Source organism: Oncorhynchus keta, chromosome 36 (genome assembly GCF_023373465.1).
Source record: "Oncorhynchus keta strain PuntledgeMale-10-30-2019 chromosome 36, Oket_V2, whole genome shotgun sequence".
Lineage (NCBI taxonomy): Eukaryota > Metazoa > Chordata > Actinopteri > Salmoniformes > Salmonidae > Oncorhynchus > Oncorhynchus keta.
The window spans coordinates 27,844,361-27,871,515 of record NC_068456.1 but is presented as its reverse complement, the minus strand read 5'-3'; the positions used below and the strand labels follow the sequence as shown (position 1 = coordinate 27,871,515).

General features: G+C 54.4%; 1 protein-coding gene across 12 annotated transcripts in view; it reads right to left on the bottom strand.

Moving 5' to 3' along the window:
* LOC118369861 (AN1-type zinc finger protein 4-like) overlaps positions 1-27,155 on the bottom strand; it is a 63,498-nt gene that overhangs the window by 15,569 nt on the left and 20,774 nt on the right. For 11 of the 12 annotated variants that reach the window (XM_035754625.2, XM_035754626.2, XM_035754621.2 and 8 more), the window contains 5 exons: positions 8,673-8,862; positions 8,087-8,240; positions 5,093-6,370; positions 4,686-4,737; positions 3,001-3,143 (listed from right to left, as the gene is read on the bottom strand). In XM_035754625.2, the coding sequence (XP_035610518.1) occupies positions 3,001-3,143; positions 4,686-4,737; positions 5,093-6,370; positions 8,087-8,240; positions 8,673-8,862 (1,817 nt within the window). The remainder of the gene's footprint in view (positions 1-3,000; positions 3,144-4,685; positions 4,738-5,092; positions 6,371-8,086; positions 8,241-8,672; positions 8,863-27,155) is intronic. The other variant, XM_035754627.2, reaches the window with a different exon arrangement.

Genomic DNA, 27,155 nt, shown 5'->3' with positions numbered 1-27,155 from the left:
GGATTCAATGAGATTATGATCTGAGAAAGTCTCATTCTGTCTTATTACAGGACAAATAGATATTTCTATTAAGGGATAGATTTTCACTCAAACACCAGTTGTAAATAACCTGATTCAGCTTATCAACAAGCAAATTATTAGAATTAGGTGCACTAGATTAGAGTTGGACCTAGATCCTACATAACGGTAGCTTTCCAGGAACAGGGATGGAGGTTAAATCTAAAGAATGGTAGCTCTCTAGGAACAGGGTTGGAGGGAAAACCTACAGAACGGTACAGTGGTTTGTCCTTTAAAAGGTTTCAGCGTACTGCAGCACAGCTTGCGTGGTGCAGCAGAATTCTATGGCACATTATTTAAGTGCCAACCACTGGTTAGCTAGTTAGTGCTAGTTTGACCACCAGAGGGCATCTTTGAGACACATATGATAGCCTTAAATAGTGGCTGTACTCAAATTTAAAACCTTTTTTTGTAAGAACATGGTATGAGACTGATTTTAAGAAATGTTACTTAATTTGATTAATATTATAGTGTTTCTATTGAAAAAAATATATATGATGCTGTACAACGTGACGGTCAGGAGTAGGCTACAGTACTGGGTTATTTAGCTAAACAAATCCCCGTGTCGTGCGGGCCCGCAGGAGACCGGGGTTCAATTCCCCGACAGGGAGGAAGGAATAGGCTGTCCTTGTAAATAAGACATTGTTCTTAACTGACTTGCCTTGTTAAATAAAGGTTACACAAGAGCATAACATTTCTACACCCTAATTGTAGTCTAACCAATAACCAAACGGAGATTCAGTCTAAATAAAATCTCATTGATTTATCAAGACCAGTCCCCATGCTCGTCTCAGAGCTGCGCGAAATGGTGTTAAAATAGTTTTAGGCTATTGCTTCAAATCCGATTGCTTCTAACTTCAATATGCTCTTTAAATAAATAAGACCTACACCACATTACTCAACACTAGAGAGACTCATGTCGCCTATGGTAGGCCTACTGTATATTGAAAAATATGACGTGACTCTCGCCAATAATTACATTTAGAGGACTGGAGGATTCTTAATTAAAACCAAAAGCTGCCTCATGGGTCTCCCGGTGGCAGCCGGCACGGGTATCTGTAGCAACGCATTTTGCATTGCAATGCAGTGACTTACAAAGCTGCGCCACTGGGGAGGCCCCATCCACAAAGCATCAAAATACAGAGAGGTGTTGGTAAAGGTATTGTCATGACTGCCCTGATCAGGTCAGGTTACAGGAGACCACAACCCTACAGATTATCTCTCAACCCCAACAGAGGAGAAGCGATCTAGGGGTCTGAAGAAATGGGGTGTTTTATGGCCCCTCACGCCCCTGGTAAATCTCAGGCCACAGACAAATTCCTTTGTCCTGTTACTATGAAGAACCAGCCTCAGAACATTAAACAAGAACTAAAGGGACTTTGCAACAATGGTTTTCGTCAGCCACAATGGTGGGCATGACGATAGATGGAATATGAAAATGTATGTCATTTTTGTTTTGTTATTAAAGATTAATAGATTACGTTATTACGAAAACATTGTAATGTGAAGGGTTTTCCTAGTATATGTTTGATGTTTATACATTGTACGTTGTATGGAATGTATCCAAATCAAAGAGAATGTTTTGGGTAATATGAAATGTTAAGTTAGTGGTCTAAAATTGGATTTGAGTCAAATCTGGGCCTTGCCTCATTAACTTGGTACGCCCAGATAATTGCCCTAAAGGCGGCTACGCCCACTTCTGACCCAAGGGTATAAAACCTGTGAGTATAGAATTTACAGAAGGACTACGTGACCCCAGCTGCAGCGAGGTCTAAAAAAGTCAACGAACCCAGAACGCAACGCAAGTTTGAGGACAAAGAGATCCTTTTCTACCCAAGCTACGGATGAGTAGCTGTGTCTAAGCGGGTGAATTCAAGTCGAACCACCTAGCCTCCATCTCCCATCGAATCGTGGTATCTAAAGGGTTTTGTAAAATCGATATTCTGATATTCTTTGAGTTAATTTGGGAAATAGAAAATCAATAAAAACTAGTTTTCCCATGGTGACCCAGATTAACGAGTTAACAATTGCTTGATTCAGTTTATCACGTAATTAGAAACTTGTAATCATTCGATGAGCAACAGTCGTCACATTAACTAATACAACGTCACGACAGTATATTGTCCTGCTAATAGCCCATAATGGGCTATTATAATACTGTACATGGTGTCCAGGTCAGGATAACTAAAACATTTCTTTATTAAAGACTATTAGAAAGAATGTTGGTACTTATTGATTTTGATCCAAAGCCATGAATGAGTGAGTCACTCAGCTTTATGTAGGTGCCGCTAACTGTGCCATCAACTTGATAATATGTAACGATAATTGAGGTTATTTTGTTAAAAAAAAGGAAAAGAAAGTGATAGAAACACTGGGCCAATTGTGCGCCGCCCTATGGGACTCCCAATCACGGTTGGATGCGATACAAAATTATAATACTTTTTGTTGTATTATTTGTTTTGTCTTTAATGGTGGAATAAACTGAAATAGCAAACAATCACGGCCTGGTTGTGATACAGCCAACTTAACTAAGAAATACATTTGACGATAGAATTCTCCCCCTACCCTCCTTCTAGGCAAGTCTATTGTTCAGCTACCTGCTAATAGCCATAAATGCGCTGTACAACGTGACCGTGTGTTTAAAATAGTATTTTCCAGTAAGCAACAATTTATTTACCTTCATTAGGCAACTTCGATCCAATATTTCTGTAAGTCAGTGATATTTATTGCCATAGTAATTCATTGTGGATCCATAACTAAATGAACTTCGGCATTTTGGAAAAGTATTTGTATCATTATTTTATTAACGAAAGCATAAAGATACCATTATTAGTTACATTGTTTTAGTTTGAACGTGCAGACTGGCACTAGGAACAGCGGAAATGTTTCCCAAGTCTGCACCATTATTAGTGCAATGCCCTTTAAAGTGTTGCTCTGTGTTACCGAGTGTGGCGGGGTTGGGGTCCACCGCCTCCCCCTTCCCCATGGGCTAGGTCCGTCTTCTGTGCGCGGCTCTGCGGCCTGTCCCGTGCCCCGTGCCCTCGTGCCTTGAACCTCGTGCGCTTTCAGTGGATACAGCTGGAGAACTGCAAGGCAATCCCATTGTGAGCCACTCGGGAGCCATGACCAATATATATTGTCCTGCTAATAACAGGGTTAATAATATATTCCTGAGAATATCCAAGGAGCTTTATACACTGCTCAAAAAAATAAAGGGAACACTTAAACAACACAATGTAACTCCAAGTCAATCACACTTCTGTGAAATCAAACTGTCCACTTAGGAAGCAACACTGATTGACAATACACTTCACATGCTGTTGTGCAAATGGAGTAGACAACAGGTGGAAATTATAGGCAATTAGCAAGACACCCCCAATAAAGGAGTGGTTCTGTAGGTGGGGACCACAGACCACTTCTCAGTTCCTATGCTTCCTGGCTGATGTTTTGGTCACTTTTGAATGCTGGCGGTGCTTTCACTCTAGTGGTAGCATGAGACAGAGTCTACAACTCACACAAGTGGCTCAGGTAGTGCAGCTCATCCAGGATAACACATCAATGCGAGCTGTGGCAAGGTTTGCTGTGTCTTGTCAGCGTAATGTCCAGGGCATGGAGGCGCTACCAGGAGACAGGCCAGAACATCAGGAGACGTGGGGGAGGCCGTAGGAGGGCAACAACCCAACAGCAGGACCGCTACCTCTGCCTTTGTGCAAGGAGGAGCACTGCCAGAGCCCTGCAAAATGACCTCCAGCAGGCCACAAATGTGCATGTGTCTGCTCAAACGGTCAGAAACAGACTCCAATTCCAGACCTCCATGGGTTGATAAATTTGATTTCCAATGAGAATTTGTGTGTGATTTTGTTGTCAGCACATTCAACTATGTAAAGAAAAAAGTATTTAATAAGAATATTTAATTCATTCAGATCTAGGATGTGTTATTTTAGTGTTCCCTTCATTTTTTGGGGCAGTGTATACTTCTAAATTATTAATAAATCACTGTTTATTTTGGAGAGGATTTCATTTTCAAATAACGTAAAATGAGTGACAAAAAGGCCGTTCTTGAACGTGGAGTGAGACATTGTTAATCATTTGTAAATACAGCCCGTTTGTTGTTTAGAATTTTTGTTCTGTTTGGAGAGGGAGAGAAACTAAAAACCTACAGTCATCTCATGGGTCTTCCAGTTGGTACTACAGTAAGAAGAGTAATCCTAACAAAATAAAATAAAAACCTTAGCGTCACAACAGTTTTAGTAAGTAATACTGAAGTTGTGCACAATTATCAGTTTATATTTAGGTTTATATCACTCTTTCATTGTCAGTTAGAGACACAGTAGCACCCAAAAGCATAATCAGTGCTCTACCTCCCCCTTGCACTGGTTTGGAGCAATGAAGTACTGACACAGGGTACCGTCCTAACCCACAAATGACCTCTAAGTACCACAGCATAATCACACAACTTTTAGTGGAGCAACCACTGTAGCTCTCTAGGAACAGAGTTGGAGAGGCCTACCCTAGTATATAATGCACTACTTCTAATTGGGGCCTCATTTGAAAATGGCATGCTATTCTCTAGTGCAGTACTTGGGACTCCTTTTGAGCAGACCTGGATCCCTGGTTTTACCACTCACCTGGTCTCCTTATTGAACTGGAGCCTCCAGCTGATCCCAGGCTGTTGGGTGCCTGGAACAATGAGAGGTTTCAGACCAAGTCAATATAAGGATATTGACAACGCCTGGGTATCAGTCTGTTTAGCCATCATTCCACTCCTTATCATGCTAAACATTGTTTGGCAATAACACAGTAGGAGTGGAATGTTAGCAAACAAATGTTAGCAAACAGGTTAAATTTCAGACTACGCACAAACTATATAGTGAACAAGTACCTTGTACTGTACCTCACAATACAACACACTATCATTGTGCTGCTTTGATTTGCTCATTTCTATTTAGGCAGTTCATCAAGTCCTTATTTGTGGATAGTAACCATTTTCCTGCCTAGCTGGGTTGCATATCAATAGTCTGTCCTCATGACTCACCATGTAAGAGGCGGTCGCTCTGTGTAGTGGGGACATCCGTCGGATAAGGTCCTCCTGGAGCAGCTGGATGTTGGCTTGTAGGGAGGGGGCCGTAGAGTCTAGCATGCCCAGCCTGGAGGCCCCAACAGCGGGCAGATCCAACCCAAATCCCAGGCTCTGACCCAGGCCTTCCCTGCTGCTGCTGACTGGGGTCCTGGAGGAAGAGGACAGGGAGGCCAGGAGCTCTGTGTTGCTGAGGGACTCGAGAGGATTCATACAGGCCTGGTTGGCCAGCTTGGTGATGCCCCGTGCCTCACTTTTACTCATCTCCGGCCGCTTGCCTGGGGAGTCCATCTTGATGCCTCGCAGATGAGAGCCATGTGGAAGAGAGGAGGGGAGAGGTGGAGCAGGGGAGAAGAGAGTGGTGGGGCGGGAGGAGGGGGGATTGGATTGTAGGGTTGGCGTTACTGAGCCTGTGAATTCAAAGGGTTGTGGTAGTTTCCATCTACTAGAGGGGGAAGATGAAGAGGGGGAAGGAGAGTCAGGTAAATGATCAAGGGTGTTGCCTAGTAACTGTGTCCTCTGACCTTTGCAGGCTAACCTATCAGAACCACCCATAGCCCAGTTGTTTAAAGAGTTCATCCCCTCAGCTTGGGAGAGGAGAGAGGGGGTGGAGGAGAGCTGGCGCTCTGCTCCAAACCCCAGGGCTCCTAGCCCATCCAACCCACCTAAACCCTCCTCTGGCTGGGTAGAGATGTCCAGGATGAGGGGGTCTGTGAGCAGGTTTCTGTACAGAGCTCCAGGCGGTGTGGGCTCCAGCAGGCTTGCAACCTCCTCCAGCAACTCCAGCTCCAGTGCCTCTCCTCTGGAGTCAGGCAGCTCCACTGTCCCCTCTGCCTGCCCCCTGCTGGGGAGTGAGGGGAGCTGCGGATACACACAGTCCCTCATGAGCCTGGTGCTGCCGATGTCCAATCGGGACACTTTAGGAGGGGGCCGGATCGACTTGGGGCTGGTCTCCCATGGCTCCTCTTCCTGAAGCATGTAACAGGACGAGGAAGAGAAATAGGGCGGCGCCTGGCCGTTGATTGACAGGTGGGTGGCGGAGGTAGTAGCAACGGGAGTCGAGGGATTTGCGGATCCCTGGTCCCTGATTGGAGTTAAGTATGAGGTGGAGTGATGGGATTGGTTGATGTGGGGCAGGACACGGAAGAGGCGGTGGTGTCTGGGGAGCCCCAGAAAGTTGCTGCAGGGCCGGGCACTGACAGGTGACAGAGGTTTCAACTTGGCAGACCTCTTAGGCTGGGGGAAGACAGAGAAAGTCATACAGCCCGTTTGAAGGGATCAGTTCGAGCAAGGGGAGGCAGAGAATTACTCATTTTGATAACAAAATGAGTAATTATTTGAGATGCAAGTTGATTTGTAAATCACTGAGTCGTCACCTGGACTTGCATTTAAGGTTTAGGTTGCCGTTAAGCACTTTGCCAATAAAATGTTGGATAATAAAGACTTCCATTCTCTTCTATCCTAACCATGTGTCATGACGTTGGCCTGGGGGGTAGGTTTATGACAGTCATAAATTCCTCTTCCCCCGTTTTTCCTCTCTCTACCCTACTGATGTGACATTTGAAAACCCCTTGGTTAACATAGAGATTCTGGGAACATCAGAAGGTGGGGGGAAATGAACTATATTCTGGTAATCCGACCAATTGAACATATGTGGTGGTACTTAATGAATATGATGTCAGTTCGGTTGTCATCTGAGACATTCTCATCAATGATAAGATGACAAACACTACAGTGGAAAGTCTACACAGAGTTATTGGATTCACATGGAATTGTTGTTCAATTTAAACGTTTGAATATGAAATTATTTGTGATGGGATGAAATGTGATTTTAGCTTCTAAAATGTGAGATTTGGGTTTTCATAAGGTTAGGGCTATGCTCAATCAGTGGCCCGGCCCTGTGAAGGGACATGGGCTAAACGTTTCAGACACCCTTCTTGCTCCACTATATAAAGCCTTGACGAAAATGTAACTATCTGTTCCAAGTCCGTGAGGTCTACAGCCTCTGCGTTAAAAGGACTAACATGTCAACTACAGAACTAAGCCAACCTCAGCGTGAGCTTTGTTTGCGAATGGTATGAACTTTGAACTCTTATTCACTACAGAAGTGATACCTCCTAGCCGTTGAGTTAGCAACAGCAGCTGCAAACGAGGATTAGGAAAGAACAGACAGAGTATCCCGTCTACCACACAACAACGTTACTACAATGTATCCAATTTACTTCCAGAGACATTCTTCAAAGAACAAAAGGACTCGGTTTGGCAACACGGCCTTCCATCTACCACCAACCTACCGAAGGGCAGCTCAAAGAAAATATTTATTGCATTTTCCTTTTCCAAATGGGCAGTAATGTAGAATGCATAAGATACTGTATTTACGATAGCACAGCTTCTCCCTTTGTTACTCAGTCTTCCCGCTCTTTCACTCAAACCCAGACCCTTTTCTTTTGTGTAACCAGCTGTCGTATCTTTTCCGCCCGCTAGGGACGTTTTCCTTTATGACGTAATTTGTAATTAAGGTATGATTCATTCTTTGTTTTTGTATTTCTGTGTGATTAGTTAGGTATTTAGTAAATAAATAATTCAACCCAATTTTGTATTGCTGATTCAACTTGTTAGCCAGGGTTTGTGAAGATAACCAAGAATTTACAACTTTCAGATGAGACTGAATTAAGGTGACGATTAATATTGACTGCTATTGATGTAAAATATTACTAGGTCTTTTTGTTTGGAAGATAACAGCTCTATAAATATTATTTTGTGGTGCCCCGACTCTCTAGTTAATTAAATTTACATGATTAGCTCAATCAGGTAATATTAATTACGGAGAAAGGATTTTATAGAATAGCATGTCATATCACTTAATCCGGCAGAGCCAAAGACACAACACATGTTAATGGATAGAGAGTAATGACATCCTAAGGAAAGAACTAAGAAGTCAAATCCATCTACCTTCTTGTTGATGTTCATGTCCTCCATCTTGGCTTTGAGCAGCTTCATCTTGTTCATGGTGATAGAGTTCTCCAGGGATGGCTGTCCCAGAGCCAAGCCCCCCGTTTCATCGTCGTCGTCCTCCTCTGTGTACATGTTGAACACTGAGCCACCACTGGAACACACATGGACACATATATTAACAACTTGGACAGAAAATGCAAAGATCACACATAGACAGGCCTTTTACGGGGGAATAGATCAACAGCTAACAGATAAATATATCCTGTTCTGAACTGTCCTAAACTACTTTAGTCCACAATGTCGTCACGCATTTACCCATCCTGACATTGACCAGAAATTTGAGGAAGAATATAAACCAGGCCTATTTTTAGACTGTCTCTGTGTAGAACTGTCATTTTAATGACATATTGTTGACATGCTGGCCCTAACCCTAAACAATTTAATTCCCTATGCTTAACCTTTGGACCTGCCACCGACTCTTCCGAATAAAGCACACAGATCTAAGATCTGAGTGGAAAATTATGAAATTGAATTGGAACTGGGAAATTGGTATTGCACTATTCTGAAAGTGGACTGTGCTCACCTGAGTGATTCTGAGACAGGGGTCAGAGTTCCGTCCCCTCGGTCGACGACCCGGAAGAAGCTGAGCTGGTCTCCCTCTCGGTACACCAGAAAAGTGACCTGCTTGCTGCCAGGCAGACTCTTATCCCAGCCCTCCTCCCTGCCTCCCTCCATTACCTCCACCATATCCTTCAATGGGTCCTCAACAGGCACTGAAGGAGAGAGAAATATGCTACATCTGCATTTCTTGCTGTAAGGGGTTTTAGACTGGGTTTCTGTACAACAGTTTGTGACATCGGCTGATGTAAAAAGGGCTTAATAAATCAATTTGATTGAACAAGTCAGCCAGGCAGGCAGCCAGCCACTCAGACACTCAGTCACTCAGCCAGACACTCAGCCAGCCAGCCACTCAGACAGCCAGCCAGCCACTCAGACAGCCAGCCAGCCACTCAGACAGCCAGCCAGCCACCAGACAGCCAGCCAGCCACTCAGACAGCCAGCCAGCCACTCAGACAGCCAGCCAGCCACAGTCAGACAGTCAGCAGTCACTCAGTCAGTCAGCCACTCAGTCAGTCAGTCACAGCCACTCAGTCAGTCAGCCACTCAGTCAGTCAGCCACTCAGTCAGTCAGTCAGTCAGTCAGCCACTCAGTCAGTCAGCCACTCAGTCAGTCAGCCACTCACACTCAGACAGCCAGCCACTCACACTCAGTCAGCCAGCCAGCCACTCAGTCAGCCAGCCAGCCAGCCACTCAGACAGCCAGCCAGCCAGCCACTCAGACAGCCAGCCAGCCACTCAGACAGCCAGCCAGCCACTCAGTCAGCCAGCCAGCCACTCAGTCAGTCAGCCAGCCACTCAGTCAGTCAGCCAGCCACTCAGTCAGTCAGCCAGCCAGCCACTCAGTCAGGCAGCCACTCAGCCACTCAGTCAGACAGCCAGCCAGCCACTCAGCCAGACAGCCAGCCAGCCACTCAGCCAGACAGCCAGCCAGCCACTCAGCCAGCCAGCCACTCAGCCAGCCAGCCACTCAGCCACTCAGCCAGCCAGCCACTCAGCCAGCCAGCCACTCAGCCAGCCAGCCACTCAGCCAGCCAGCCACTCAGCCAGCCAGCCAGCCACTCAGCCAGCCAGCCACTCAGCCAGCCAGCCAGCCACTCAGCCAGCCAGCCAGCCACTCAGCCAGCCAGCCACTCAGTCAGACAGCCACTCAGTCAGACAGCCACTCAGTCAGACAGCCACTCAGTCAGACAGCCACTCAGTCAGACAGCCACTCAGTCAGACAGCCACTCAGTCAGACAGCCAGCCAGCCACCCAGTCAGACAGCCAGCCAGCCACTCAGACAGACAGCCAGCCAGCCACTCAGACAGACAGCCAGCCAGCCACTCAGACAGACAGCCAGCCAGCCACTCAGACAGACAGACAGCCAGCCACTCAGACAGACAGACAGCCAGCCACTCAGACAGACAGCCAGCCAGCCACTCAGACAGACAGTCAGCCAGCCACTCAGACAGACAGTCAGCCAGCCAGTCAGCCAGCCACTCAGACAGACAGTCAGCCAGCCACTCAGACAGACAGTCAGCCAGCCACTCAGACAGACAGACAGCCAGCCACTCAGACAGACAGACAGAGTCAGCCAGCCACTCAGACAGACAGCCAGCCACTCAGACAGACAGCCAGCCACTCAGACAGACAGCCAGCCACTCAGACAGACAGCCAGCCACTCAGACAGACAGCCAGCCACTCAGACAGACAGCCAGCCACTCAGACAGACAGCCAGCCACTCAGACAGACAGCCAGCCACTCAGACAGACAGCCAGCCACTCAGACAGACAGCCAGCCACTCAGACAGCCACAGACAGACAGCCAGCCACTCAGACAGACAGACAGCCACTCAGACAGACAGACAGCCACTCAGACAGACAGACAGCCAGCCAGCCACTCAGACAGACAGACAGCCAGCCAGCCACTCAGACAGACAGTCAGCCAGCCACTCAGACAGACAGTCAGCCAGCCACTCAGACAGACAGTCAGCCAGCCACTCAGACAGACAGTCAGCCAGCCACTCAGACAGACAGTCAGCCAGCCACTCAGACAGACAGTCAGCCAGCCACTCAGACAGACAGACAGACAGTCAGCCAGCCACTCAGACAGACAGACAGACAGTCAGCCAGCCACTCAGACAGACAGACAGCCAGCCACTCAGACAGAGTCAGTCAGCCACTCAGTCAGTCAGTCAGCCAGCCACTCAGTCAGTCAGTCAGCCAGCCACTCAGACAGTCAGTCAGCCAGCCACTCAGACAGTCAGTCAGCCAGCCACTCAGACAGACAGTCAGCCAGCCACTCAGACAGACAGTCAGCCAGCCACTCAGACAGTCAGTCAGCCAGCCACTCAGACAGTCAGTCAGCCAGCCACTCAGACAGACAGACAGAGTCAGCCACTCAGACAGACAGTCAGCCACTCAGACAGACAGCCAGCCACTCAGACAGACAGCCAGCCACTCAGACAGACAGACAGCCAGACAGTCAGCCAGACAGACAGACAGACAGTCAGCCAGCCACTCAGACAGACAGACAGTCAGCCAGCCACTCAGACAGACAGACAGACAGTCAGCCAGCCACTCAGACAGACAGCCAGCCAGCCACTCAGACAGACAGCCAGCCAGCCACTCAGACAGACAGCCAGCCACTCAGACAGACAGCCAGCCACTCAGACAGACAGCCAGTCACTCAGACAGACAGCCAGTCACTCAGACAGACAGACAGCCAGACAGTCAGCCAGCCACTCAGACAGACAGACAGTCAGCCAGCCACTCAGACAGACATACAGTCAGCCAGCCACTCAGACAGACAGACAGTCAGCCAGCCACTCAGACAGACAGCCAGCCAGCCACTCAGACAGACAGCCAGCCAGCCACTCAGACAGACAGCCAGCCACTCAGACAGACAGCCAGCCAGCCACTCAGACAGACAGTCAGCCAGCCACTCAGACAGACAGTCAGCCAGCCACTCAGACAGACAGTCAGCCAGCCACTCAGACAGACAGACAGCCAGCCACTCAGACAGACAGACAGTCAGCCACTCAGACAGACAGTCAGCCAGCCACTCAGACAGACAGTCAGCCAGCCACTCAGACAGACAGTCAGCCAGCCACTCAGACAGACAGTCAGCCAGCCACTCAGACAGTCAGCCAGCCAGCCACTCAGACAGTCAGCCAGTCAGCCACTCAGACAGTCAGCCAGCCAGCCACTCAGACAGTCAGTCAGCCAGCCACTCAGACAGTCCGTCAGCCAGCCACTCAGACAGTCAGTCAGTCAGCCACTGACAGTCAGTCAGCCAGCCACTCAGACAGTCAGTCAGTCAGCCAGCCACTCAGTCAGTCAGCCAGCCACTCAGACAGTCAGTCAGTCAGCCAGCCACTCAGTCAGTCAGTCAGCCAGCCACTCAGTCAGTCAGTCAGTCAGTCAGTCAGTCAGCCAGCCACTCAGTCAGTCAGCCACTCAGTCAGTCAGTCAGCCACTCAGTCAGTCAGTCAGTCAGCCACTCAGTCAGCCACTCAGTCAGCCACTCAGTCAGCCACTCAGTCAGCCAGCCACTCAGTCAGCCAGTCAGCCACTCAGTCAGCCAGCCACTCAGTCAGTCAGCCAGCCACTCAGTCAGCCAGCCAGCCACTCAGTCAGCCAGCCAGCCACTCAGTCAGCCAGCCAGCCACTCAGTCAGCCAGCCAGCCACTCAGTCAGTCAGTCAGTCAGCCACCCAGTCAGTCAGCCAGCCACCCAGTCAGTCAGCCAGCCACTCAGTCAGTCAGCCATTCAGTCAGCCAGACACTCAGACAGTCAGTCAGCCAGCCACTCAGTCAGTCAGCCAGCCAGCCACTCAGTCAGTCAGCCAGCCAGCCAGCCACTCAGTCAGCCAGCCAGCCACTCAGTCAGCCAGCCAGCCACTCAGTCAGCCAGCCAGCCACTCAGTCAGTCAGTCAGCCACTCAGTCAGTCAGTCAGCCAGCCACTCAGTCAGTCAGCCATTCAGACAGTCAGTCAGCCAGCCACTCAGACAGTCAGTCAGTCAGCCACTCAGACAGTCAGTCAGCCAGCCACTCAGTCAGCCAGTCAGCCACTCAGTCAGTCAGCCAGCCACTCAGTCAGTCAGACAGTCAGCCAGCCACTCAGACAGACAGTCAGCCAGCCACTCAGACAGACAGTCAGCCAGCCACTCAGACAGACAGTCAGCCAGCCACTCAGACAGACAGACAGTCAGCCACCAGACAGACAGACAGTCAGCCACTCAGACAGACAGTCAGCCACTCAGACAGACAGCCAGCCACTCAGACAGACAGCCAGCCACTCAGACAGACAGTCAGCCAGCCACTCAGACAGACAGACAGTCAGCCACTCAGACAGACAGTCAGCCAGCCACTCAGACAGACAGTCAGCCAGCCACTCAGACAGACAGTCAGCCAGCCACTCAGACAGTCAGCCAGCCAGCCACTCAGACAGTCAGCCAGCCACTCAGACAGTCAGCCAGCCACTCAGACAGTCAGCCAGCCACTCAGACAGTCAGCCAGCCACTCAGACAGTCAGCCAGCCACTCAGACAGTCAGCCAGCCACTCAGACAGTCAGCCACTCAGACAGTCAGCCACTCAGTCAGCCAGCCACTCAGTCAGCCAGCCACTCAGTCAGCCAGCCACTCAGACAGTCAGTCAGCCAGCCACTCAGACAGTCAGTCAGCCAGCCACTCAGACAGTCAGTCAGCCAGCCACTCAGACAGTCAGTCAGTCAGCCAGCCACTCAGACAGTCAGTCAGCCAGCCACTCAGACAGTCAGTCAGTCAGCCAGCCACTCAGACAGTCAGTCAGTCAGCCAGCCACTCAGTCAGTCAGTCAGTCAGTCAGCCAGCCACTCAGTCAGTCAGTCAGTCAGTCAGCCAGCCACTCAGTCAGCCAGCCACTCAGTCAGCCAGCCACTCAGTCAGCCAGCCACTCAGTCAGCCAGCCACTCAGTCAGCCAGCCACTCAGTCAGCCAGCCACTCAGTCAGCCAGCCACTCAGTCAGCCAGCCACTCAGTCAGCCAGCCACTCAGTCAGCCAGCCACTCAGTCAGCCAGCCACTCAGTCAGCCAGCCAGCCACTCAGTCAGCCAGCCAGCCAGCCAGCCACTCAGTCAGTCAGTCAGTCAGCCACCCAGTCAGTCAGTCAGCCAGTCAGTCAGTCAGCCACCCAGTCAGTCAGTCAGCCATTCAGACATTCAGTCAGCCAGACACTCAGACAGTCAGTCAGCCAGCCACTCAGTCAGTCAGCCATTCAGACAGTCAGTCAGCCAGACACTCAGACAGTCAGTCAGCCAGCCACTCAGTCAGTCAGCCACTCAGTCAGTCAGCCAGCCAGCCACTCACTCCAGTCAGCCAGCCAGCCACTCAGTCAGCCAGCCAGCCACTCAGTCAGCCAGCCAGCCACTCAGTCAGCCAGCCACTCAGTCAGCCAGCCAGCCACTCAGTCAGTCAGTCAGCCAGCCATCCAGTCAGTCAGCCAGCCACTCAGTCAGTCAGCCATTCAGACAGTCAGTCAGCCAGCCACTCAGACAGTCAGTCAGCCAGCCACTCAGACAGTCAGTCAGCCAGCCACTCAGACAGTCAGTCAGTCAGCCAGCCACTCAGTCAGCCAGCCAGCCACTCAGTCAGTCAGTCAGCCAGCCACCCAGTCAGTCAGCCAGCCACTCAGTCAGTCAGCCATTCAGACAGTCAGTCAGTCAGCCACCAGACAGTCAGTCAGCCAGCCACTCAGACAGTCAGTCAGCCAGCCACCAGACAGTCAGTCAGCCAGCCACTCAGACAGTCAGTCAGCCAGCCAGCCAGCCACTCAGTCAGTCAGCCACTCAGTCAGTCAGCCACTCACTCAGACAGACAGTCAGCCAGCCACTCAGACAGACAGTCAGCCAGCCACTCAGACAGACAGTCAGCCAGCCACTCAGACAGTCAGCCAGCCACTCAGACAGTCAGCCAGCCACTCAGACAGTCAGCCAGCCACTCAGACAGACAGCCAGCCACTCAGACAGACAGCCAGCCACTCAGACAGACAGCCAGCCACTCAGACAGACAGCCAGCCACTCAGACAGACAGCCAGCCACTCAGACAGACAGCCAGCCACTCAGACAGACAGCCAGCCACTCAGACAGACAGCCAGCCACTCAGACAGACAGCCAGCCACTCAGACAGACAGCCAGCCACTCAGACAGACAGCCAGCCACTCAGACAGACAGCCAGCCACTCAGACAGACAGCCAGCCACTCAGACAGACAGCCAGCCACTCAGACAGACAGACAGTCAGCCAGCCACTCAGACAGACAGACAGTCAGCCAGCCACTCAGACAGACAGACAGTCAGCCAGCCACTCAGACAGACAGAGTCAGCCAGCCACTCAGTCAGACAGAGTCAGCCAGCCACTCAGACAGAGTCAGCCAGCCACTCAGACAGTCAGCCAGCCACTCAGACAGTCAGCCAGCCACTCAGACAGTCAGCCAGCCACTCAGACAGTCAGCCAGCCACTCAGACAGTCAGCCAGCCACTCAGACAGTCAGCCAGCCACTCAGACAGTCAGCCAGCCACTCAGACAGTCAGTCAGCCACTCAGACAGTCAGCCACTCAGACAGCCAGCCACTCAGACAGTCAGTCAGCCAGCCACTCAGCCAGTCAGTCAGCCAGCCACTCAGCCAGTCAGTCAGCCAGCCACTCAGACAGTCAGTCAGCCAGCCACTCAGCCAGTCAGTCAGTCAGTCAGCCAGCCAGTCAGCCAGCCACTCAGACAGTCAGTCAGTCAGCCAGCCACTCAGACAGTCAGTCAGTCAGCCAGCCACTCAGACAGTCAGTCAGTCAGCCAGCCACTCAGACAGTCAGTCAGTCAGCCAGCCACTCAGTCAGTCAGTCAGTCAGCCAGCCAGTCAGTCAGCCAGCCACTCAGTCAGCCAGCCAGTCAGTCAGCCAGCCACTCAGTCAGCCAGCCAGTCAGTCAGCCAGCCACTCAGTCAGCCAGCCACTCAGTCAGTCAGCCAGCCACTCAGTCAGTCAGTCAGCCACTCAGTCAGTCAGCCAGCCACTCAGTCAGTCAGTCAGCCACTCAGTCAGTCAGTCAGCCACTCAGTCAGTCAGTCAGCCACTCAGTCAGTCAGCCAGCCACTCAGTCAGTCAGCCAGCCACTCAGTCAGCCAGCCAGCCACTCAGTCAGTCAGCCAGCCACTCAGTCAGCCAGTCAGTCAGTCAGCCAGACAGTCAGTCAGCCAGCCACTCAGACAGTCAGTCAGCCAGCCACTCAGACAGTCAGTCAGCCAGCCACTCAGACAGTCAGTCAGCCAGCCACTCAGTCAGTCAGTCAGCCAGCCACTCAGTCAGTCAGCCACTCAGTCAGTCAGCCACTCAGTCAGTCAGCCACTCAGTCAGTCAGCCAGCCAGCCACTCACTCAGTCAGCCAGCCAGCCACTCAGTCAGCCAGCCAGCCAGCCACTCAGTCAGCCAGCCAGCCAGCCACTCAGTCAGCCAGCCAGCCACTCAGTCAGCCAGCCAGCCACTCAGTCAGCCACTCAGTCAGTCAGCCAGCCACTCAGTCAGTCAGCCATTCAGACAGTCAGTCAGCCAGCCACTCAGACAGTCAGTCAGTCAGCCAGCCACTCAGACAGTCAGTCAGTCAGCCAGCCACTCAGACAGTCAGTCAGTCAGCCAGCCACTCAGACAGTCAGTCAGTCAGCCAGCCACTCAGACAGTCAGTCAGCCAGCCACTCAGACAGTCAGTCAGTCAGCCAGCCACTCAGTCAGTCAGTCAGTCAGTCAGCCAGCCACTCAGTCAGTCAGACAGTCAGCCAGCCAGCCACTCAGACAGTCAGTCAGCCAGCCACCCAGTCAGTCAGCCAGCCAGCCAGACAGTCAGTCAGCCAGCCACCAGACAGTCAGTCAGTCAGTCAGCCAGCCACTCAGTCAGCCAGCCACCCAGTCAGTCAGCCAGCCACTCAGTCAGCCAGCCAGCCACTCAGTCAGTCAGCCATTCAGACAGTCAGTCAGCCAGCCACTCAGACAGTCAGTCAGCCAGCCACTCAGACAGTCAGTCAGCCAGCCACTCAGACAGTCAGCCAGCCACTCAGACAGTCAGCCAGCCACTCAGACAGTCAGCCAGCCACTCAGACAGTCAGCCAGCCACTCAGACAGTCAGCCAGCCACTCAGACAGTCAGCCAGCCACTCAGACAGTCAGCCAGCCACTCAGTCAGCCAGCCACTCAGTCAGCCAGCCACTCAGTCAGCCAGCCACTCAGTCAGCCAGCCACTCAGACAGTCAGTCAGCCAGCCACTCAGACAGTCAGTCAGCCAGCCACTCAGACAGTCAGTCAGTCAGCTAGCCAGTCAGTCAGTCAGCCAGCCACTCAGACAGTCAGTCAGTCAGCCAGCCACTCAGACAGTCAGTCAGTCAGCCAGCCACTCAGACAGTCAGTCAGCCAGCCACTCAGACAGTCAGTCAGTCAGCCAGCCACTCAGTCAGTCAGTCAGTCAGTCAGCCAGCCACTCAGTCAGCCAGCCACTCAGTCAGCCAGCCACCAGTCAGCCACTCAGTCAGTCAGCCACTCAGTCAGCCAGCCAGTCAGTCAGCCAGCCACTCAGTCAGCCAGCCACTCAGTCAGCCAGCCACTCAGTCAGCCAGCCACTCAGTCAGCCAGCCACTCAGTCAGCCAGCCACTCAGTCAGCCAGCCACTCAGTCAGCCAGCCACTCAGTCAGCCAGCCACTCAGTCAGCCACTCAGTCAGCCAGCCACTCAGTCAGCCAGCCAGCCAGCCACTCAGTCAGTCAGTCAGTCAGCCACCCAGTCAGTCAGTCAGTCAGTCAGTCAGCCACCCAGTCAGTCAGCCAGCCACTCAGTCAGTCAGCCATTCAGACAGTCAGTCAGCCAGACACTCAGACAGTCAGTCAGCCAGCCACTCAGTCAGTCAGCCATTCAGACAGTCAGTCAGCCAGACACTCAGACAGTCAGTCAGCCAGCCACTCAGTCAGTCAGCCACTCAGTCAGTCAGCCACTCAGTCAGTCAGCCAGCCAGCCAGCCACTCAGTCAGCCAGCCAGCCACTCAGTCAGCCAGCCAGCCACTCAGTCAGCCAGCCAGCCACTCAGTCAGTCAGTCAGCCAGCCACCCAGTCAGTCAGCCAGCCACTCAGACAGTCAGTCAGCCAGCCACTCAGTCAGTCAGCCAGCCACTCAGTCAGCCAGCCAGCCACTCAGTCAGTCAGTCAGCCAGCCACAGACAGTCAGCCAGCCACTCAGACAGTCAGCCATTCAGACAGTCAGTCAGTCAGTCAGCCAGCCACTCAGACAGTCAGTCAGCCAGCCACTCAGACAGTCAGTCAGCCAGCCACTCAGACAGTCAGCCAGCCAGCCACTCAGTCAGTCAGCCACTCAGTCAGACAGCCAGCCAGCCACTCAGACAGACAGTCAGCCAGCCACTCAGACAGACAGTCAGCCAGCCACTCAGACAGACAGTCAGCCAGCCACTCAGACAGACAGTCAGCCAGCCACTCAGACAGACAGTCAGCCAGCCACTCAGACAGACAGTCAGCCAGCCACTCAGACAGACAGTCAGCCAGCCACTCAGACAGACAGTCAGCCAGCCACTCAGACAGACAGTCAGCCAGCCACTCAGACAGACAGTCAGCCAGCCACTCAGACAGACAGCCAGCCACTCAGACAGACAGTCAGCCACTCAGACAGACAGCCAGCCACTCAGCCAGCCACTCAGACAGACAGACAGACAGCCAGCCACTCAGACAGACAGACAGTCAGCCAGCCACTCAGACAGACAGACAGTCAGCCAGCCACTCAGACAGACAGACAGTCAGCCAGCCACTCAGACAGACAGTCAGCCAGCCACTCAGACAGACAGAGTCAGCCAGCCACTCAGACAGACAGAGTCAGCCAGCCACTCAGACAGTCAGCCAGCCACTCAGACAGTCAGCCAGCCACTCAGTCAGTCAGCCAGCCACTCAGTCAGTCAGCCAGCCACTCAGTCAGTCAGCCAGCCACTCAGTCAGTCAGCCAGCCACTCAGTCAGTCAGTCAGCCAGCCACTCAGTCAGTCAGCCAGCCAGCCACCAGCCACTCAGTCAGTCAGCCAGCCACTCAGTCAGTCAGCCAGCCACTCAGTCAGTCAGCCAGCCACTCAGACAGTCAGCCAGCCAGCCACTCAGACAGTCAGCCAGCCACTCAGACAGCCAGCCAGCCACTCAGTCAGCCAGCCAGCCACTCAGTCAGCCAGCCAGCCACTCAGTCAGCCAGCCAGCCACTCAGTCAGCCAGCCAGACAGTCAGTCAGCCAGCCACTCAGACAGTCAGCCACCAGCCACTCAGACAGTCAGCAGCCAGCCACTCAGACAGTCAGCCAGCCACTCAGACAGTCAGTCAGCCAGCCACTCAGTCAGTCAGCCAGCCACTCAGTCAGCCAGCCAGCCACTCAGTCAGTCAGTCCAGCCACTCAGTCAGTCAGCCAGCCACTCAGTCAGCAGCCAGCCACTCAGACAGTCAGCCAGCCACTCAGACAGTCAGCCAGCCACTCAGACAGTCAGCCAGCCACTCAGAGTCAGCCAGCCACTCAGACAGTCAGCCAGCCACTCAGACAGTCAGCCAGCCACTCAGACAGTCAGCCACTCAGACAGTCAGACAGTCCAGCCAGCCACTCAGACAGTCAGTCAGCCAGCCACTCAGACAGTCAGTCAGCCAGCCACTCAGACAGTCAGTCAGTCAGCCAGCCACTCAGCCAGTCAGTCAGCCAGCCAGTCAGTCAGCCAGCCACTCAGACAGTCAGTCAGTCAGCCAGCCACTCAGACAGTCAGTCAGCCAGCCACCACAGTCAGTCAGTCAGCAGTCAGTCAGTCAGCCAGCCAGCCACTCAGTCAGCCAGCCAGCCAGCCAGCCACTCAGTCAGTCAGTCAGTCAGTCAGCCAGCCAGCCACTCAGTCAGCCAGCCAGCCAGCCACTCAGTCAGCCAGCCACTCAGTCAGCCAGCCACTCAGCCAGCCAGCCACTCAGTCAGCCAGCCACTCAGTCAGCCACTCAGCCAGCCACTCAGTCAGTCAGCCAGCCACTCAGTCAGTCAGCCAGCCACTCAGTCAGTCAGCCAGCCACTCAGTCAGTCAGCCAGCCACTCAGTCAGTCAGCCAGCCAGACAGTCAGTCAGCCAGCCACTCAGTCAGTCAGCCAGCCACTCAGACAGTCAGTCAGCCAGCCACTCAGACAGTCAGTCAGCCAGCCACTCAGACAGTCAGTCAGCCAGCCACTCAGACAGTCAGTCAGCCAGCCACTCAGACAGTCAGTCAGTCAGCCAGCCACTCAGACAGTCAGCCAGCCACTCAGACAGTCAGCCAGCCACTCAGACAGTCAGCCAGCCACTCAGACAGTCAGCCAGCCAGCCACTCAGACAGTCAGCCAGCCAGCCACTCAGACAGTCAGTCAGCCAGCCACTCAGACAGTCAGCCAGCCAGCCACTCAGACAGTCAGCCAGCCAGACAGTCAGCCAGCCAGACAGTCAGCCAGCCAGACACTCAGTCAGCCAGCCACTCAGTCAGCCAGCCAGCCACTCAGCCAGCCACTCAGCCAGCCACTCAGTCAGCCAGCCACTCAGTCAGCCAGCCACCAGTCAGCCAGCCACTCAGTCAGCCAGCCACTCAGTCAGCCAGCCACTCAGTCAGCCAGCCACTCAGCCAGCCAGCCAATCAGTCAGTCAGCCACTCAGTCAGTCAGCCACTCAGTCAGTCAGCCAGTCAGTCAGCCACTCAGTCAGTCAGCCACTCAGTCAGTCAGCCACTCAGTCAGTCAGCCAGCAGTCACTCAGTCAGTCAGCCAGCCACTCAGACAGTCAGCCAGCCAGCCACTCAGTCAGTCAGTCAGCCAGCCAGCCACTCAGTCAGAGTCAGTCAGTCAGCCAGCCAGCCACTCAGTCAGTCAGTCAGCCAGCCAGCCACTCAGTCAGTCAGTCAGTCAGCCAGCCACTCAGTCAGTCAGTCAGTCATTCAGTCAGTCAGTCAGCCACTCAGTCACTCAGTCAGTCAGCCACTCAGTCAGTCAGCCACTCAGACACTCAGTCAGCCAGCCAGCCACTCAGTCAGCCAGCCAGCCAGTCAGTCAGCCAGCCAGCCAGCCAGCCAGTCAGTCAGTCAGCCAGCCAGCCACTCAGTCAGTCAGCCAGCCAGCCACTCAGTCAGTCAGCCAGCCAGCCACTCAGTCAGTCAGTCAGTCAGCCACCCAGTCAGTCAGCCAGCCACTCAGTCAGTCAGTCAGTCAGCCACTCAGATGGTCAGTCAGTCAGCCACTCAGACAGTCAGTCAGCCAGCCACTCAGACAGTCAGTCAGCCAGCCACTCAGACAGACAGCCAGCCACTCAGACAGACAGCCAGCCACTCAGACAGACAGCCAGCCACTCAGACAGTCAGCCAGCCACTCAGACAGTCAGCCAGCCACTCAGACAGTCAGCCAGCCACTCAGACAGTCAGCCAGCCACTCAGACAGTCAGCCAGCCACTCAGACAGTCAGCCAGCCACTCAGACAGTCAGCCACTCAGACAGTCAGCCACTCAGACAGCCAGCCACTCAGACAGTCAGTCAGCCAGCCACTCAGACAGTCAGTCAGCCAGCCACTCAGACAGTCAGTCAGCCAGCCACTCAGACAGTCAGTCAGCCAGCCACTCAGACAGTCAGTCAGTCAGCCAGCCACTCAGACAGTCAGCCAGTCAGCCAGACAGCAGTCAGCCAGCCACTCAGACAGTCAGTCAGCAGCCAGCCACTCAGTCAGTCAGCCAGTCAGCCAGCCACTCAGACAGTCAGTCAGCCCAGCCACTCAGTCAGCCAGCCACTCAGTCAGCCAGCCACTCAGACAGCCACTCAGTCAGCCAGCCACTCAGTCAGCCAGCCAGCCACTCAGTCAGCCAGCCACTCAGTCAGCCAGCCACTCAGTCAGCCAGCCACCAGTCACTCAGAGCCAGCCACTCAGTCAGCAGCCAGCCACTCAGTCAGTCAGCCAGCCACTCAGTCAGTCAGCCAGCCACTCAGTCAGTCAGCCAGCCACTCAGTCAGTCAGCCAGCCACTCAGTCAGTCAGCCAGCCACTCAGTCAGTCAGCCAGCCACTCAGTCAGTCAGCCAGCCACTCAGTCAGTCAGTCAGCCAGCCACTCAGTCAGTCAGTCAGCCAGCCACTCAGTCAGTCAGTCAGCCAGCCACTCAGTCAGCCAGTCAGCAGTCAGCCAGCCAGCCAGTCAGTCAGCCAGCCAGCCACTCAGTCAGCCAGCCAGCCAGCCACTCAGTCAGCCAGCCAGCCACTCAGTCAGCCAGCCAGCCACTCAGTCAGCCAGCCAGCCACTCAGTCAGCCAGCCAGCCACTCAGTCAGCCAGCCAGCCAGCCACTCAGTCAGCCAGCCAGCCACTCAGTCAGCCAGCCAGCCACTCAGTCAGCCAGCCAGCCACTCAGTCAGTCAGCCACCCAGTCAGTCAGCCAGCCACTCAGTCAGTTAGCCATTCAGACAGCCAGCCACTCAGACAGTCAGTCAGCCAGCCACTCAGACAGTCAGTCAGCCAGCCACTCAGACAGTCAGTCAGTCAGCCAGCCACTCAGTCAGCCAGCCAGCCACTCAGTCAGTCAGTCAGCCAGCCACCCAGTCAGTCAGCCAGCCACTCAGTCAGTCAGCCATTCAGACAGTCAGTCAGCCAGCCACTCAGACAGTCAGTCAGCCAGCCACTCAGACAGTCAGTCAGCCAGCCACTCAGACAGTCAGTCAGCCAGCCAGCCACAGTCAGTCAGCCAGCCAGCCACTCAGTCAGTCAGCCAGCCAGTCAGCCAGCCACTCAGACAGACAGTCAGCCACTCAGACAGTCAGCCAGCCACTCAGACAGACAGCCAGCCACTCAGACAGACAGCCAGCCACTCAGACAGTCAGCCAGCCACTCAGACAGCAGTCAGCCAGCCACTCAGACAGTCAGCCAGCCACTCAGACAGTCAGCCAGCCACTCAGTCAGTCAGCCAGCCACTCAGACAGTCAGCCAGCCACTCAGACAGACAGCCAGCCACTCAGACAGACAGCCAGCCACTCAGACAGACAGCCAGCCACTCAGACAGACAGCCAGCCACTCAGACAGACAGCCAGCCACTCAGACAGACAGCCAGCCACTCAGACAGACAGACAGTCAGCCAGCCACTCAGACAGACAGACAGTCAGCCAGCCACTCAGACAGACAGCCAGCCACTCAGACAGACAGCCAGCCACTCAGACAGACAGACAGTCAGCCAGCCACTCAGACAGTCAGCCAGCCACTCAGACAGTCAGCCAGCCACTCAGACAGTCAGCCAGCCACTCAGACAGCAGCAGCCACTCAGACAGTCAGCCAGCCACTCAGACAGTCAGTCAGCCAGCCACTCAGACAGTCAGTCAGCCAGCCACTCAGACAGTCAGTCAGCCAGCCACTCAGACAGTCAGTCAGCCAGCCACTCAGACAGTCAGTCAGCCAGCCACTCAGACAGTCAGTCAGTCAGCCAGCCAGTCAGTCAGCCAGCCACTCAGACAGTCAGTCAGTCAGCCAGCCACTCAGACAGTCAGTCAGCCAGCCACTCAGACAGTCAGTCAGCCCAGCCACTCAGACAGTCAGCCAGCCAGCCACTCAGTCAGTCAGTCAGTCAGCCAGCCAGCCAGCCACTCAGTCAGTCAGTCAGTCAGTCAGTCAGCCAGCCAGCCACCAGTCAGTCAGTCAGTCAGCCAGCCAGCCAGCCACTCAGTCAGCCAGCCACTCAGTCAGCCAGCCACTCAGTCAGCCAGCCACTCAGTCAGTCAGCCACTCAGTCAGTCAGCCAGCCACTCAGTCAGTCAGCCAGCCACTCAGTCAGTCAGCCAGCCACTCAGTCAGTCAGCCAGCCACTCAGTCAGTCAGCCAGCCACTCAGTCAGTCAGCCAGCCACTCAGTCAGTCAGCCATTCAGACAGTCAGTCAGCCAGCCACTCAGACAGTCAGTCAGCCACTCAGTCAGTCAGCCACTCAGTCAGTCAGTCAGTCAGCCACTCAGACAGTCAGTCAGTCAGTCAGCCACTCAGACAGTCAGTCAGTCAGTCAGCCAGCAGACAGTCAGTCAGTCAGCCAGCCACTCAGACAGTCAGCCAGCCACTCAGACAGTCAGCCAGCCACTCAGACAGTCAGCCAGCCAGCCACTCAGACAGTCAGCCAGCCAGCCACTCAGACAGTCAGCCAGCCAGCCACTCAGACAGTCAGCCAGCCAGCCACTCAGACAGTCAGCCAGCCAGACAGTCAGCCAGCCACTCAGACAGTCAGCCAGCCACTCAGACAGTCAGCCAGCCACTCAGACAGTCAGCCACTCAGACAGTCAGCCACTCAGACAGCCAGCCACTCAGACAGTCAGCAGCCAGCCACTCAGACAGTCAGTCAGCCAGCCACTCAGACAGTCAGTCAGCCAGCCACTCAGACAGTCAGTCAGCCAGCCACTCAGACAGTCAGTCAGCCAGCCACTCAGACAGTCAGTCAGCCAGCCACTCAGACAGTCAGTCAGTCAGCCAGCCACTCAGCCAGCCACTCAGTCAGCCAGCCACTCAGTCAGTCAGTCAGTCAGCCAGCCACTCAGTCAGCCAGCCACCAGTCAGCCAGCCACTCAGTCAGCCAGCCACTCAGTCAGCCAGCCACTCAGTCAGCCAGCCACTCAGTCAGCCAGCCACTCAGTCAGCCAGCCACTCAGTCAGCCAGCCACTCAGTCAGCCAGCCACTCAGCCACTCAGTCAGCCAGCCACTCAGTCAGTCAGTCAGCCAGCCACTCAGTCAGTCAGCCAGCCACCAGTCAGTCAGCCAGCCACTCAGTCAGTCAGCCAGCCACTCAGTCAGTCAGCCAGCCACTCAGTCAGTCAGCCAGACACTCAGTCAGTCAGCCAGACACTCAGACAGTCAGCCAGACACTCAGTCAGTCAGTCAGCCAGCCACTCAGACAGTCAGTCAGCCAGCCACTCAGTCAGTCAGCCAGCCAGCCACTCAGTCAGTCAGCCACTCAGTCAGCCAGCCACTCAGCCACTCACTCAGCCAGCCAGCCAGCCACAGTCAGCCAGCCAGCCACTCAGTCAGCCAGCCAGCCACTCAGACAGACAGCCAGCCACTCAGTCAGCCAGCCAGCCACTCAGTCAGCCAGCCAGCCAGCCACTCAGTCAGCCAGCCAGCCACTCAGTCAGCCAGCCAGCCACTCAGTCAGCCAGCCAGCCACTCAGTCAGTCAGCCACCCAGTCAGTCAGCCAGCCACCCAGTCAGTCAGACAGTCAGTCAGCCAGCCACTCAGACAGTCAGTCAGCCAGCCACTCAGACAGTCAGTCAGCCAGCCAGCCACTCAGACAGTCAGTCAGTCAGCCAGCCACTCAGACAGCCAGCCAGCCACTCAGTCAGCCACTCAGACAGTCAGTCAGCCAGCCACTCAGACAGTCAGTCAGCCAGCCACTCAGACAGTCAGCCAGCCAGCCACTCAGACAGTCAGCCAGCCACTCAGACAGTCAGCCAGCCACTCAGACAGTCAGCCAGCCACTCAGACAGTCAGCCAGCCACTCAGACAGTCAGCCAGCCACTCAGACCAGCCACTCAGACAGTCAGACAGTCAATCAGCCAGCCACTCAGACAGTCAGTCAGCCAGCCACTCAGACAGTCAGTCAGCCAGCCACTCAGACAGTCAGTCAGCCAGCCACTCAGACAGTCAGTCAGTCAGCCAGCCAGTCAGTCAGCCAGCCACTCAGACAGTCAGTCAGTCAGCCAGCCACTCAGACAGTCAGTCAGCCAGCCACTCAGACAGTCAGTCAGTCAGCCAGCCACTCAGTCAGTCAGTCAGCCAGCCAGCCACTCAGTCAGTCAGTCAGTCAGCCAGCCAGCCACTCAGTCAGTCAGTCAGTCAGTCAGCCAGCCAGCCACTCAGTCAGCCAGCCAGCCACCACTCAGTCAGCCAGCCACTCAGTCAGCCAGCCACTCAGTCAGCCAGCCACTCAGAGCCAGCCACTCAGTCAGTCAGCCACTCAGTCAGTCAGCCACTCAGTCAGTCAGCCAGCCACTCAGTCAGTCAGCCAGCCACTCAGTCAGTCAGCCAGCCACTCAGTCAGTCAGCCAGCCACTCAGTCAGTCAGCCATTCAGACAGTCAGTCAGCCAGCCACTCAGACAGTCAGTCAGCCAGCCACTCAGACAGTCAGTCAGCCACTCAGTCAGTCAGCCAGCCACTCAGTCAGTCAGCCAGCCACTCAGACAGTCAGTCAGTCAGCCAGCCACTCAGACAGTCAGTCAGTCAGCCACTCAGCCACAGTCAGTCAGCCAGCCACTCAGACAGTCAGCCAGCCACTCAGACAGTCAGCCAGCCACTCAGACAGTCAGTCAGCCAGCCACTCAGACAGTCAGCCAGCCAGCCACTCAGACAGTCAGCCAGCCAGCCACTCAGACAGTCAGCCAGCCAGCCACTCAGACAGTCAGTCAGCCAGCCACTCAGACAGTCAGCCAGCCAGACAGTCAGCCAGCCAGACACTCAGTCAGCCAGCCAGACTCACTCAGTCAGCCAGCCAGACACTCAGTCAGCCAGCCACTCAGTCAGCCAGCCACTCAGTCAGCCAGCCACTCAGTCAGCCAGCCACTCAGTCAGCCAGCCACTCAGTCAGTCAGCCAGCCACTCAGTCAGCCAGCCACTCCAGCCAGCCACAGTCAGCCAGCCACTCAGACAGCCAGCCACTCAGTCAGCCAGCCACTCAGTCAGTCAGCCACTCAGTCAGTCAGCCACTCAGACAGTCAGTCAGTCAGTCAGCCACTCAGACAGTCAGCCACTCAGTCAGTCAGTCAGCCACTCAGTCAGTCAGCCAGCCACTCAGACAGTCAGCCAGCCAGCCAGCCACTCAGTCAGTCAGTCAGCCAGCCAGCCACTCAGCCACTCAGTCAGTCAGCCAGCCAGCCAGCCACTCAGTCAGACAGTCAGCCAGCCAGCCACTCAGACAGTCAGCCAGCCAGCCACTCAGACAGTCAGTCAGTCAGCCACTCAGACTCAGTCAGCCAGCCACTCAGACAGTCAGCCAGCCACTCAGTCAGCCAGCCAGCCACTCAGTCAGCCAGCCAGCCACTCAGTCAGCCAGCCAGCCAGCCAGCCACTCAGTCAGTCAGCCAGCCAGCCACTCAGTCAGTCAGTCAGCCAGCCACTCAGTCAGTCAGCCAGCCAGCCACTCAGTCAGTCAGTCAGCCAGCCACACAGTCAGTCAGCCAGCCACTCAGTCAGTCAGTCAGTCAGCCACTCAGATGGTCAGTCAGTCAGCCACTCAGACAGTCAGTCAGCCAGCCACTCAGACAGTCAGTCAGCCAGCCACTCAGACAGTCAGTCAGCCAGCCACTCAGACAGTCAGTCAGTCAGCCAGCCACTCAGACAGTCAGTCAGTCAGCCAGCCAGCCACTCAGACAGTCAGTCAGCCAGCCAGTCAGTCAGTCAGTCAGCCAGTCAGTCAGTCAGTCAGTC